Source organism: Manacus vitellinus, unplaced genomic scaffold (genome assembly GCF_001715985.3).
Source record: "Manacus vitellinus isolate BGI_N305 unplaced genomic scaffold, ASM171598v3 scaffold_1_pilon, whole genome shotgun sequence".
NCBI classification, from domain to species: domain Eukaryota; kingdom Metazoa; phylum Chordata; class Aves; order Passeriformes; family Pipridae; genus Manacus; species Manacus vitellinus.
The window spans coordinates 28,506,270-28,518,337 of record NW_021939396.1 but is presented as its reverse complement, the minus strand read 5'-3'; the positions used below and the strand labels follow the sequence as shown (position 1 = coordinate 28,518,337).

General features: G+C 40.8%; 1 protein-coding gene across 1 annotated transcript in view; it reads left to right on the top strand.

The window, feature by feature from the left end:
• Positions 1-513: 513 nt before the first annotated feature.
• STMN2 (stathmin 2) overlaps positions 514-12,068 on the top strand; it is a 37,201-nt gene continuing 25,646 nt past the window's right edge. Inside the window, exon 1 of the mRNA XM_008929436.3 lies at positions 514-763. Coding sequence (XP_008927684.1) covers positions 745-763 — 19 coding nt within the window. The 5' untranslated portion in view covers positions 514-744. The remainder of the gene's footprint in view (positions 764-12,068) is intronic.

Below are 12,068 nucleotides of genomic sequence, written 5' to 3'. Positions count from 1 at the left end.
TTGTTACAGTGCATTAGGGAAGTGGTTATTAACTTCTTTCCACATTTATTCTGGTTTTGGCTTTCCAGAGCCCTTTGAGAGTGAAAGCATGTCCAGCTTTCCCCATAGTTTAGCAGAGTTCAACATGTCCAGGGTTAGGTCTGGGGACACTAAAACAGGTACTGAAATGCAGAAACATTCAGTATAAAGCAATTGTATAGGATATCTGTGTATCCCTGCAGGAGGCAAAAATAATCTGAGCAACTGTTTTACTGAAATAGTTTTGAAAATCCCTCGTAGTGGTCCCTTTTCTTGTATCTTTGGAATAAAATGTGTTAAAATGAATTTGTGCGTGTTTTACAGGTAGCAACAGCAGAGCCTTCAACACCAATAGGCTTTTTTCATGTAAGACATAAAACATTTGACATGGAATGTACTATTAGCACCAGACCGAGGGGGGAGAGGCAGCCAAGGACTGATTTCCATTTCAAACTGCATTCTGGCACTTTGTACTCCAGCACTATTGGCGGATCAATATTTAATGCCCGGAGATTCTGGCTCTGCAGGAGTCATGTCAGGGGACCTCTCGAGCCAATCTGCTTGGGTAGAGGAGTGATAATTATTCATGGGCTCCTGCCTCTTGCTCCTTCTCTTGCACAGCCCCACTCTGCTGACTCAGTGCCTTATTCAGTCTTCTCTCCCTCTCTCCACTGCTGTAGCTGGACCCCTTTGCCTTCACCGCCTCTGAGAGCCGCACATCCCACCATGGCTAAAACAGCAATGGGTAAGAAACCACCTCTCTTTTCCTTCAGCCAGTGCCACGGCCGCTGTCTCCTAGGTCCTCTACCTACACTAGGTGCTCTTTTCGCTGTCCCGAAAGTTTAGGGGTAAAAAAAACCAAGACAACGATGAACATATTTTTAATTTCTTTGATCAGGAAAAAAAGAGAGGGTGGGTGGGACCAGGGGCTGTTTTAGCGTCCTAATGGAGATCGGATTATAGACCGATGGGTGAGGTCGGCACATGAGCACAGCATAATTTTGAAACTGCTTTCATTAATTTAAAGATGAATATATATATTTTTATATATATATTTAAAAAAGGGAAACAAAACGAACGGTAAAGTTATTCCCGCTGTCAGTGTACCTCCCCTCGTCCCCGGCGGCCGGAGTCAGCGCTCCTCTCTGTCTCTGAAACCGCGTGGGGAGAAGAAAAGAGGGGCGGTGAGAGGCACTGCCGCCCCAAACGGGCACGGCGGCGGCCCGAGGGCTGCGGGCGGCGGCCGTGGAGGTGGCCGGGCCGGCCGGCGGGGGGCCCGCGGCCAGCGGCGGGGGCTGCAGCGGGGCGGGGCCCTGCCAGCGCGCACTGCGGCCGGCCGCGCCCAGCTCAGCCCAGCCCGCTCGCCAGCCCAGCCCAGCCCAGCCCGGCCGCCCGCCCAGCCCAGCCCAGCTCGGCCCGCCCGGCCCGGCGCGGGGCTGCGGGAGGGGCGGCGGGAAGGAGCCGCCGCTCAGCGTTACCCCGGCACTGCCCGCACCTGCAGTCTGCCGGGGGAGGACGTGGGGGCGGCTGAAGTAGGTCACTGCATCACGGAGAGCTGGTGTGCGCTAGCAGTGCCCACCCTGCTCTCTCTCCCGGGGGGCAGCTGCCGGGGCTGTTGTTACTTGGCGTTTTCCAGCTGCCAGCAGAGCATCCTCCCCCCTCCCCAGCAGAGCCGCGCCCTGTCTCCGCGACGCACCGCCCCCCGCCCAAGCCCACCCCGCCGGGCCCCGGGGAGCGCCGGGCGGGGCGCGGCAGCTGCGCCCTCCCTGCCCCAGCCCCGGTCCCCGGGGGGCTCCCAGGTCATCGGGGAGCACGTTGTCGTCGGGTCCCTCTTGGTCCTGCTGGTCCAGGCAGGAGCGAAGGGCGGTAGCCTGGTACTGGCCCCTTTGTTCGAGGGAGACTGCTGGGGAGGGAGGGCGGAAAAATCGCAGTGAAGGTGTGGGGGAGACAGATAACAGTTTGCGGGTTGGGCTTTTTGGTTTTTTTTTTTTCCAGGAGGGGAATGAGGCTGGACCTGCATTTGTTGCATTCAAATTCAAGTTTTCACAATCATTCACCGTTAATATCGTGCACGCACAAATCCCATAAAATAAGGATGAAGAGGTCCCAACACAATTGTTGCCTTTCTCCAAGAAGCAAATCCCATTCAAATTTCCATTCTATGCAGATTCTTGTTAGGACTCTTCATCACATTGCACAAAGTTACACCAAAGCCTCCTGGCAGTGGCTGTAATCGATGCATTACACCAGTGCATTTGTTCGAATGCTGATGTTCCACTCCCGAGGAATAATCGGTGTGAATTGAAAACATTTTAACCTGGCTGTGGCACCCCTGGGAACAGCATGAGACAGCTGTAGATGCAAATAGACGAGGGAAGTGAGGGCTGTGGGAGCCTGGCCAGCCCTGCAGTGCCGAGCACGCGGTCCCCTCCCCACTGCAGCAATCCCGTAATCAGTATTGATAATTTGTAGTCGGCCGGGGACTTATCGCGGCAGAAGGCCCTGTTAGGAATTCTACCACAAGGGAAGAGCAAGCTCCTCAGCCTGTGATTAATGGTCTCACAGCACACAAATATAAAGATTTCTGCAGCAAGAGAGAGGCCAGGAATCATTCAGTTTGCCCAGAGACGAAGGGACTATATGATGCCAGTTTGTCTAATAATACCTGGTTAACAAGCCACATATACCAACAATAAAAAGCTGTGTAACTAACTAGCTCAAGTTTCTAAAAATGCTAATTGCAATAGCATTTAACTTAAAAAGAATTGAAAGTTACATTATTAAAAGCATCTTCCCTCTTTAAACTCACAAAGATTAAAGGATTCTCCTCACCATTTCCTTAAACCTTATTCTTCCTCTTTCTTAGAGAAAATTTGGATCTAGACAGTCTATTACAATAAGCCACTTTATTTCAAGAATTACTACAAGCTAACAAATTTTATTTTCATGTGAAAAAATAGATGTATTCTCTGTAATACACATTTCCAGTTAGTGCTAAATGAGCTACATTTGTCCTGTACTCAAGCTTTACCCAATAGACCACTGCAAGAACTACAGAGCGCCTGATTTTTTTTTTTTTTGCCTTTTGAGAACCATATTTTGCAAAGTGGCAATAAAGGCTGGATCCTGCTTCCACTGGAGCCAGCAAGACATTTCTAATCAGTTTAAGCCAGCCCACTATTATGTTTCTGGCCCTGGTCCAGCAAGGCACTTAAGCAGGTGTCTGAGTGAGCATGCAAAATAGTCCTGCTGGCTTTGGACAGAACTCTACACATAACTCAGGTTAGGCAGATACCAAATACCTTGATAAGCCTGTGTTTATATTTTGCCATAAAAAGCGAAATTAAGCCACATTCTCTCTTAGGTTCAGTAAAATAAGAGGTTTTCAAGGAAAGCTCCTTTGACTTCTGTAGGAATCTCAACGGCTGCAAGAACTTCTGGAAGATCAATACAGCCCAAATGTCCATGAGGTTCTTCTTTCTCTTTAGTGTACATAGTATGTGAATGATGCATGCCAGAGACACACACATTTTTTTTTTATTTTTTTTTTAAGTGTGTCTTATTTTAAAATTCCATGTAACACAACTGTAGGGAAATTCTAGGGGCTTTTAAATTTCGTTCTTCCTTTGATGCCATCTTCCACACAAAATCTATATTGAATGGAGGGACTCCTTCATTCTTTATACTCCCAACCATGCAGGATGTGTGTTACATAAATCAGGAGCCTTTGCAGGTGGGGTCACTAAAGGCCAATCAGGCCATGTACCTGGTTTGATAGACTTACTTAGGATATGTACATGGATGGCAGTGTGAGGGTGAAGCAGTCTGTGATGAGACTGGAACTAAAAAAGTGTTTGAAACCATTATTTCATTGTTTCCTTGCGGTGTTTTATTTAAAGGATATTTATTAGAACATTTTCAGACAATAATCATACAGAAACTCTCAGTACTGGTTATGGTTCTTGTTTATTTTATAGGAAGTTGTTTAACAGAAATACGTGTGATATATGTTAATAATGTGTTAAGGAAGTTTTTAAGTTCAACGCCTTTTGAGACAGTCAGGAATGCTGTGAGGTGATAAACGGGTGGAATTATGAGGATATGGGAATTCAGGCAGCCCCATGCTGCCTCCTTTGCATATCTCAGTAAGATTGATTAAACTCTTGTAAAAGTGTTTCAGAGTTGTTCTTCTACTTTGTCATTTACATTTTATTCACAAGCTCAGACATCTATACTTAGCTTGATGGATGCAAGGCCATTGCTAAGTTTGTCTATTAACTGAGTACTACATTATTGTTTTATCTGATACGTAAACATACATATGAAGTCATAAATAAGTGTAAGGTTGTTGAGTTTAACTGGTTCAATTACTTTAATAACTAGGCTTTTTTTACTGCAAAGGTGTAAGCATTCTGCCTCTGATTTGCCACCACACTTAAACAATTGTTTGATCTTTAACAGTTGCACATGAGTAGTCATCTGGACATCAATGCCAATGACAAGCTTCCAGTTAAACAACATATGGCTAAACACCGGGCTGAGTTTAGACTGAGCATGCTCCTTTCCATATTACACTGGTTTTAGCTGAAGGTTTTAACCTTCCCTTTCATAAATAAATGAACACAAATCAGCTCTGAATTATTTTCAGCTGTCAGAAAATAACATTTCTGCATAGACAAATAAGAAATCATGTTAATATGAGAGTGAATGTAGGCAAGAATCAGAAAATAGTGTATTGTTTCAGTGCTATCAAGAATGTGATTTGACTGAAACACCATTTTTCCAAATTTTTTTCAAGATCTAGCAGAAGAAACATTTTTCTGAGAACTTTTATTACTGAGCTAATATAAAGTTCATGGCAAGTACACTTTACCAGAGAACTGAAGGTTAACACCTATTCACATTCTTTTCTTGGTTTTGTAGAGTCAATTACTCTTCCTGCAATTGAAAATTGAGGCAGTAATAATTTTAAAAACAGTCCATATGGCTAAGAATTTATATTACCTCATAGCAGTTCTTTACTTACCCTGTGAGGTGTACAAGCAGGAGGATAAAATGTCATCTATTTCATTTTCTTGTGGAAGAGATCCCATAACATGCTGGGGAAATAAAAATAAAATTCAGCAGCTTGAACACTTCCAAAATGTTCTCTCACCTCCACCTCCATTACCTCTTTTTCCAAATATAAGTTCTAGTTAGACTAAAGACTTCCCTGTTTAATAATGTATTTCTGTAATTCATTCACATCAATTTTGTCAATTTGAATTTTCTTTAATTTATTATTTAAGCCTGGGAATTTATTTATTATTATTTATTTTTGTATTTGTACTACAATAGTACATTTCTCTAGATCATGTTTTGCACACCTATTTTTTAGTATAAATACTGTGTAATATAACCTAATGGTTAGATTTATCTCAGGTGACATTTATATTCATTTCTTTAGAAAAGAATTCTTCATTTTCAAATTAATAGCATTGATTTAAAAACAACTCAGAAGAAAGATGGGACACTCATATCCAGCAATATATTTAGATAGTGTTTCAGACTTCAAAAACTATACAGTATTAACTAATTAATTCGCCTAATTGCCTGCAGTGAGAAGTAGTCATTATTGTATAGTCTGAAACACAGAGATCAGAGAGTTCCCATGACAGGCCTGTCTGGGCAATACTTGACCTCTGAAGCATTTTCATGTAGGTCTAATTTAACTACCTTATTAGTGCACAGGCAAAAGAAACAAAGAGATGTTCAGCACTTTTGAAAAACATCAAGCCCTGGGTGTCTTAAAGTAGGCATCTTAAAATGGTGTCACACCATACAATTGATATAGGTGGAAAATTAACTCACTAAAAGCTTTGCTAAAGCTGACACAACAAGAAAGCCACCACTGGAACATAAGGGACTGAGAGTTGCACTGAGCTTTCTCACAGTGTGCCCTCCCCACAGGCTGTGTGTATATGTATATATATGTATGTATATATATTACATTTGCCTTTCAACTTAGGTTATCAGGCTTCAAAACCCTTTATTCTGGCACTCTCAGCAGATCTGCCCAATGCTTTAAGGAGGAGTAAATGTCACATCATGAAGCAGCAGTGCTTGCTTACCTCTGAGGTAACTGCCTTCGAAAAATCCATTGTCAGTTCTCCCTACAAGTCATCTTTATAAAAAAAACTGTTGCCATCATCAGGTGGCTTGCAGAGAACGTGTCTTCTTCAGCAGTATCCATAAAAGAGATGATAGATGAACAAACTTTGCAAATGACTGTTGTGTCACTGCAGCCAGTGGAGTACAGCCATTGGCCTCAGAACAAGTGGGGGCACAGCCTATGGGGACACAGAAATTGGCAGCTGACTTGGAGGAATGTCTGATATTCACAATTCTTTCTAGGCTACACACAACCCTCATGCATTCTGTGGATACAGTATGAGTCCCCTCTGTGAACATCAGCCAGCAACTCTACTTGGGACACATACCTCTATCCTGCAAGGTGCTGGGCACCCATGACTGCAGTGCAGGTAGTACCTATTTCTCTAGTTACTCAGCACTTTTCAAAAGCAGGAAAAACTGCTTTGGAGACCTCAACCCACATGGACCTGCATCCTCAGTCAAAAAAATGGACTGATGCAGAAATGCTGACTCCTGAGAACTAAATACTTTGGACATTGTGTGTCTGAGAAAAAACAGCATACAAAGTTGCTCCAATATTATTTCTTTTTTTCTTCCACTTATTATGTTTTTATTTTTCCTGTCTGCTAATACATAATTTAACCAGTGAAGTGAACTTCAGCTAGTTCTGCCAGGATGCACAGTTAAACCAATGCACAGCATCTACAAAAAACACTAGGCTTTTCTGAATACATATAGAAAGTATATTTTTTTAAGGTATAGCAGTCAAATCCAAGCAGTTCATAAATAAATTATGATTTATGGACTCATTCTAATACAGAAAACCTCTCGTGGTTGTGGCAGTTGCTGTGTGGGGAAACGGTGATCCTTCACACACACAATCACAAAACAGGATTGGTGGGGGTTTTTTCACTAGTTTTGCCCCAGGAAGGTGGTTTAGTTTAGAGAGGTGACTGAGGACAGGGTTAGTAAAGCTCTAAGGCACCTGTGGTGGGGTACAGGTATGACTGTACCTCCACAGCACGTGGGGAGAGGTCAGTGCCTCTGGCTATGGTCAATAGTGAATGCACTCGATTCAGAAACCCAGAGGAAAATGCAGGGAGGAATGGGGATACTTCAACCATCCCTTGGGCACTTCAGGGAGAAGCCCTGCTTCAGTCTCTGCCTTTGTGGTGGGAGGAAAAAGAGGTGGCAATGGATGTACTCCTGTCCCTGAACCAAAGGCTGGTGGTCGGCCTTCAGGTGTGGTGCTGGGATGAGGTGGCCCTTGTCCATGCATATCCTCCCTCCCCATATAAGACCAGAGCCACTGAGCTATGTCCGCTTTCCACCCTTCTATGGGAAGAACATCATGCTAGAGAGAGGACAAGAAAACATACAGGAGGGAGGGTGACCTCCACCTAGTAACTGGGGACCCCAGAACCATCGCTAGATTTTGCATGATATGGCAAAATAGAAACAGTTGTGGGAGCAGAAAATAGAACTTGAGTTTCTTTAGGTGGCAGTTAGGACCCTTTGTCCTGAATCCCCTCATTCTAAAAGAGATTGAACTCAGCTCCTGCACTTCCTAGTCAAAGGTGCTTACTGTAGACAGTTGTCCCAAAGGGCAGGAGTTTCCCCTCAGCTGCATTTTAAAAGAAAACTGTGGCTGCCCTTAAATTTATGAAGAACCCTATCCTATCTACATGTGCCAAATGCTCTCAGGAAACAGGCTACACAGATTTCTTCAGAGGACTGGATCTCAGTTGGAAGAACACCCAATTCCCAATGTTAGGGGATTAAACATTTCAAGCCTGAGGCAACCTTGTTTGTGCAAAAAACTAATACCCTCCACTGCACACCAATTTGAAGAGCACAAATTGTGTTTTTCTGAATTTTCATGACCTCTCCTCACCTGTGCAGAAATTTGCAGGATCCACATTTTGGATTTCGAAACCTGAGTTATTTTTTTTCTTAAATATCATTTTAGGCACCCAACTCCTTTATTGGATTTGTAGGTTAATTTTATGACCTGACTTCCTTTTCATTAAGATGGGGAGAATCATAGTTGGGATGTGAGGTTATGTTCCATACTGCATGGAAATGTGTAACTATGCTCCAATATTACAGATGTTGCAGAAATCCATACTGATCAGATTACGAAACAGAGCAACTTAAACTACTGAAGATGTATTAGCATTCTGTGCTATTCAGATAGTTTTTTATAATTCTTAGGGAATTTCTTAGGTGAAGAAAAATTAATTTTGTGTATATTTTATACTACTGATTGACATAGAGGTTTAAAAATGGGCAATTTGTCTTAAGCTAAGGTATGCTCTACCTGGAGACAGCCAAAGTACCTTTTAATGCTTACAGTTCTTACATTTAAATATATTCACCAGTCACTAAGTGATTACATAGCTATAACTTTTGATCTTGATGTTATTTTTCATCCTTTCAAAGTTATTGAAAACACAAATTGTCCTTTTGGGCTAAGATTTCTGAGATACACATGTTCAAATTCGTCCTCTAGTTTCCACTAGGGTGACTCTTGATGTCATTTTATTGGCAGAGCTCCCTGGACTGACTAATACTATTACAGTTATTTTTTCTTTTCAAAAGACTGTAGAGACCACAGCCAGGTCAAAGATTCACATTTTTTTATCAACACTGGTATATAAAAATGTAGCAAAAATTATATTTTTTTGTTTCCTAGTATTTTTGTACTGCAAATCCTCCAGTTACCTGAATGGAGCTGTAAGAAATGTTACGTGCTCGTAGGAAATTTTTTTACTTAAAATGAATGCATGAATCAATCTCTATAATTTTTCACAGATCTTTTTTGGAAGTAAAATTCACTTCTGTAACCCTTTTTATTGACCTATTAATTATTTGAATGTATTTGTTTCTTACATTATTCATGTGAAAAGAAAGAGCAATTGATATCACTTAAGTCATGTTTACGTCACTTGAACACACATTGTTTGTCTCCAGGTACTGGTGTTTATTCAATTTACTATGTAGATAGTAAAAAAACCCTATTTCTAAGCTAATATCTTTTCTGCATGCTCAGATATTTTTGATGCAGTTGAGACTGCAGTCAGGGACCTTTCAATATATGTTGTAGATAGGAATGATGCCCTTACTCCTGATTTAAAAACTTAAATGTTTTAAATTTGTCAACAAAATACTTGTTCTGAAGGCAAATAATTTCTTGCTGGGAAATGATGTTCTACCTCTAAACATCATTATTTTCTAAGTAAAATATCAATAATGACTTATTAAGTAAAGTAGTAGTAAGGTATTTATTTTAAGCTGTATTGAGGGTTCAAGTTATCCTTTTTGAAGTGCATTCACCTTTTTTTTGCAGTGAAAGATCAAGAAGGGAAATATCTTACATGGATAATCATACTACATTTCATTAGCAGCGTAAAGAATTTCACCTTCTTGTGGTGGATGGCCTGAAAAACAGGATTAAACATGACAGAGGTACTTTCAAGTCCTCTGCAAAATTGTAATTACTAGTTTGTATAGGTTGTCAGTACTGTTCTAGAGGTCTCAGTTCTGCTGGCATCCTAGTTTCTGCACAAAGATGTGAACAGCACTGTCAAGGGTAAAAAAAATTGGAATAATAAAAATAAATACTTGCAACAAAATCCCTTGCAGATAAATCAAGACATTTAGATAAGCATACATAAGCAATCTGCAATATAAAGGTTGCAAAATTTTATTTAGTACATTTATATGTAGTTATATGGATGGAATTTCCTAGATTAAAACAAAATTAAGAAAAAGTATTCTGGAAGCAGAATATTATATCAGATGGACCCCAGTCTGACCCTGAACTGCTACTCTAATATTATACACTTTTAATGTCATTAGAGGAAAGTCTGAGCTAGCAGTCAGGAAGATTTCTATTTCAGATGACTCTCAACTTTCTTGTGAACAATCTGCTCTCCTAATCAGTTTCCCATCTGCTTCATCGCCACCACCTACTGATTTCCAGTTCCAGTCCATTTCCTTGGTACCCTTTCCCTGATTTTCTTAATCCAATATCATTATCCAGTCAATCAAGTGTCACCCTCATTCTTGGTCAAATTTCGATCATCCCATCCCCTGACTGACTTTACCTGTGTGTTTTTTCTTCTTTTTTTTAATTTGTCTGTTCTCAGCAATTTCTTCCAATATGCAGATTCAGCTCTCATCCCTTCATACAGCCTCTTCCTTCCCGTAGTCCTTCATACTTCTGTGATGCCAGAAGGGAAGGAATTAAGACCACAGGATAGTTGTTTCCTCTTGTTTTTCCAATTTCCAGTGCTCCTCTGGTCCACAGCATCACTCTCAGCCCATGTGGAATTAGTCCTGCCCAGCACAAAGTGCCTTGAGACAAACTGGCTGTAAAGCTTGGATTTGTATCTCTCAGCCATGGCTGAAGCCTGAAATCCAATATTTCAATTGCTTATTCCATGGCCAGGCCTGGACAGATTTTTTTGAAATGAAGAATGATTTCCTGGCACAAAGCACTAGAACCTTTCAAATAAATAAAATAAGCACTTGTTTAGTTTACCACATGCATGTATTTTTCCCTAGTCATCTTCATAGAAATAGTGAAATGTTTTTAGCTAAAAACTTCTCCAGAATTCAGCAAGAGGCAGCCTTCCAGCTGAGAAAACTGTAGGCCAAATTGTAATTTGTCAAAGTGACGTTCCGTGGAAGAAGGACTCCCATATTTCCTAATGAAGTGGGGGAAAAAAGCAGGACAACATGGGAAATAACAATGGCTGAACTGTGGTGTACAGGTCACATGTTTAAGTAGCTAAGATGTGCAAAGGTCAGGAACACCAATCTTGCAAGAATTAGAACATAAACCTGTGGAAATCTATGGATGTATTCAACCTATGTTTATTTATATCTGATGAACCTATTTTTTCACCCTTTAAATCTCCCAAAGTATCAGCTTAGGAAAGAAATCTCTCCTTTATTATTTTGAAAAGTCATGTAAAAGCCAGCTACACTAACAAAGAGAATTTGATTATGAGGGAAAGAGATTTTTTTTTTTTTATTACAGAAAAAAGAATTTGATTATACAACAAAAGAGACAAAACAGGCTATTACAAGTTGACATTTGGATATATCCAGCTCCTGCTGCTTTTAGGTCATACTAAAAATCCAGTAGACAAGCCAGTCCTAGAAGTTTGATGAGTCTGTTAGAAAGGTCAGGCTAAGCAACATAGAAGTTCTGATTTGCTGTTAATGACAGACTGTTGATGCTGGTGCACAGTGCCCTGAAAATCTCACTATTGCAAGTGAAGATCTTTTTTTTTTATTATTCTAAATGAGCCAAGCGCCCTCACACCACCAACCAGTGAAGCATCTCTGCAGGGATCAACTCCTCATGTGGTTAATTTAGTAGCAGAGCAGTGTCTCTGAATTCATCAAGATCTTCTTCAAAGTGGACGCCAGTATTGCAGAAAAATAGAGAGACAGAGAGATAGACAGATAGATAACTGCAGGGGGATAAATAGAGTGACAGAGCAAAGGTATTCTAGAAATCTTCACTAATATTTCAGAATAGGAAAAAAATTACTAAATTGAAAAACAGTATAAAAGAGTGAAGGAGAAGAGAAAGATGAAAAATAGAGGTGAGTCATGAAAGACGTAATTGGGAGCAGTCATATTACTGAAAGTCGATATAAATTGCTATAGTGTAGACATTTATGCATTAATTTTGCATCTTCAGAAATCCATTTATTTCTATTATGCAAATCAGAGCAAAGCTACTTAAAACACAGATCGCTTCCTGTGACCAGTGGTTCTTTTTCTAGTTTTATTGTACCATGAATTGTAACAAAAGTATCCCATCAGTAAATGTTCTCCCTCAGCCAATTTAATCAATTCTGAATAAAACACTAAGTTCTTTGCACCATCAGCATGGTTTC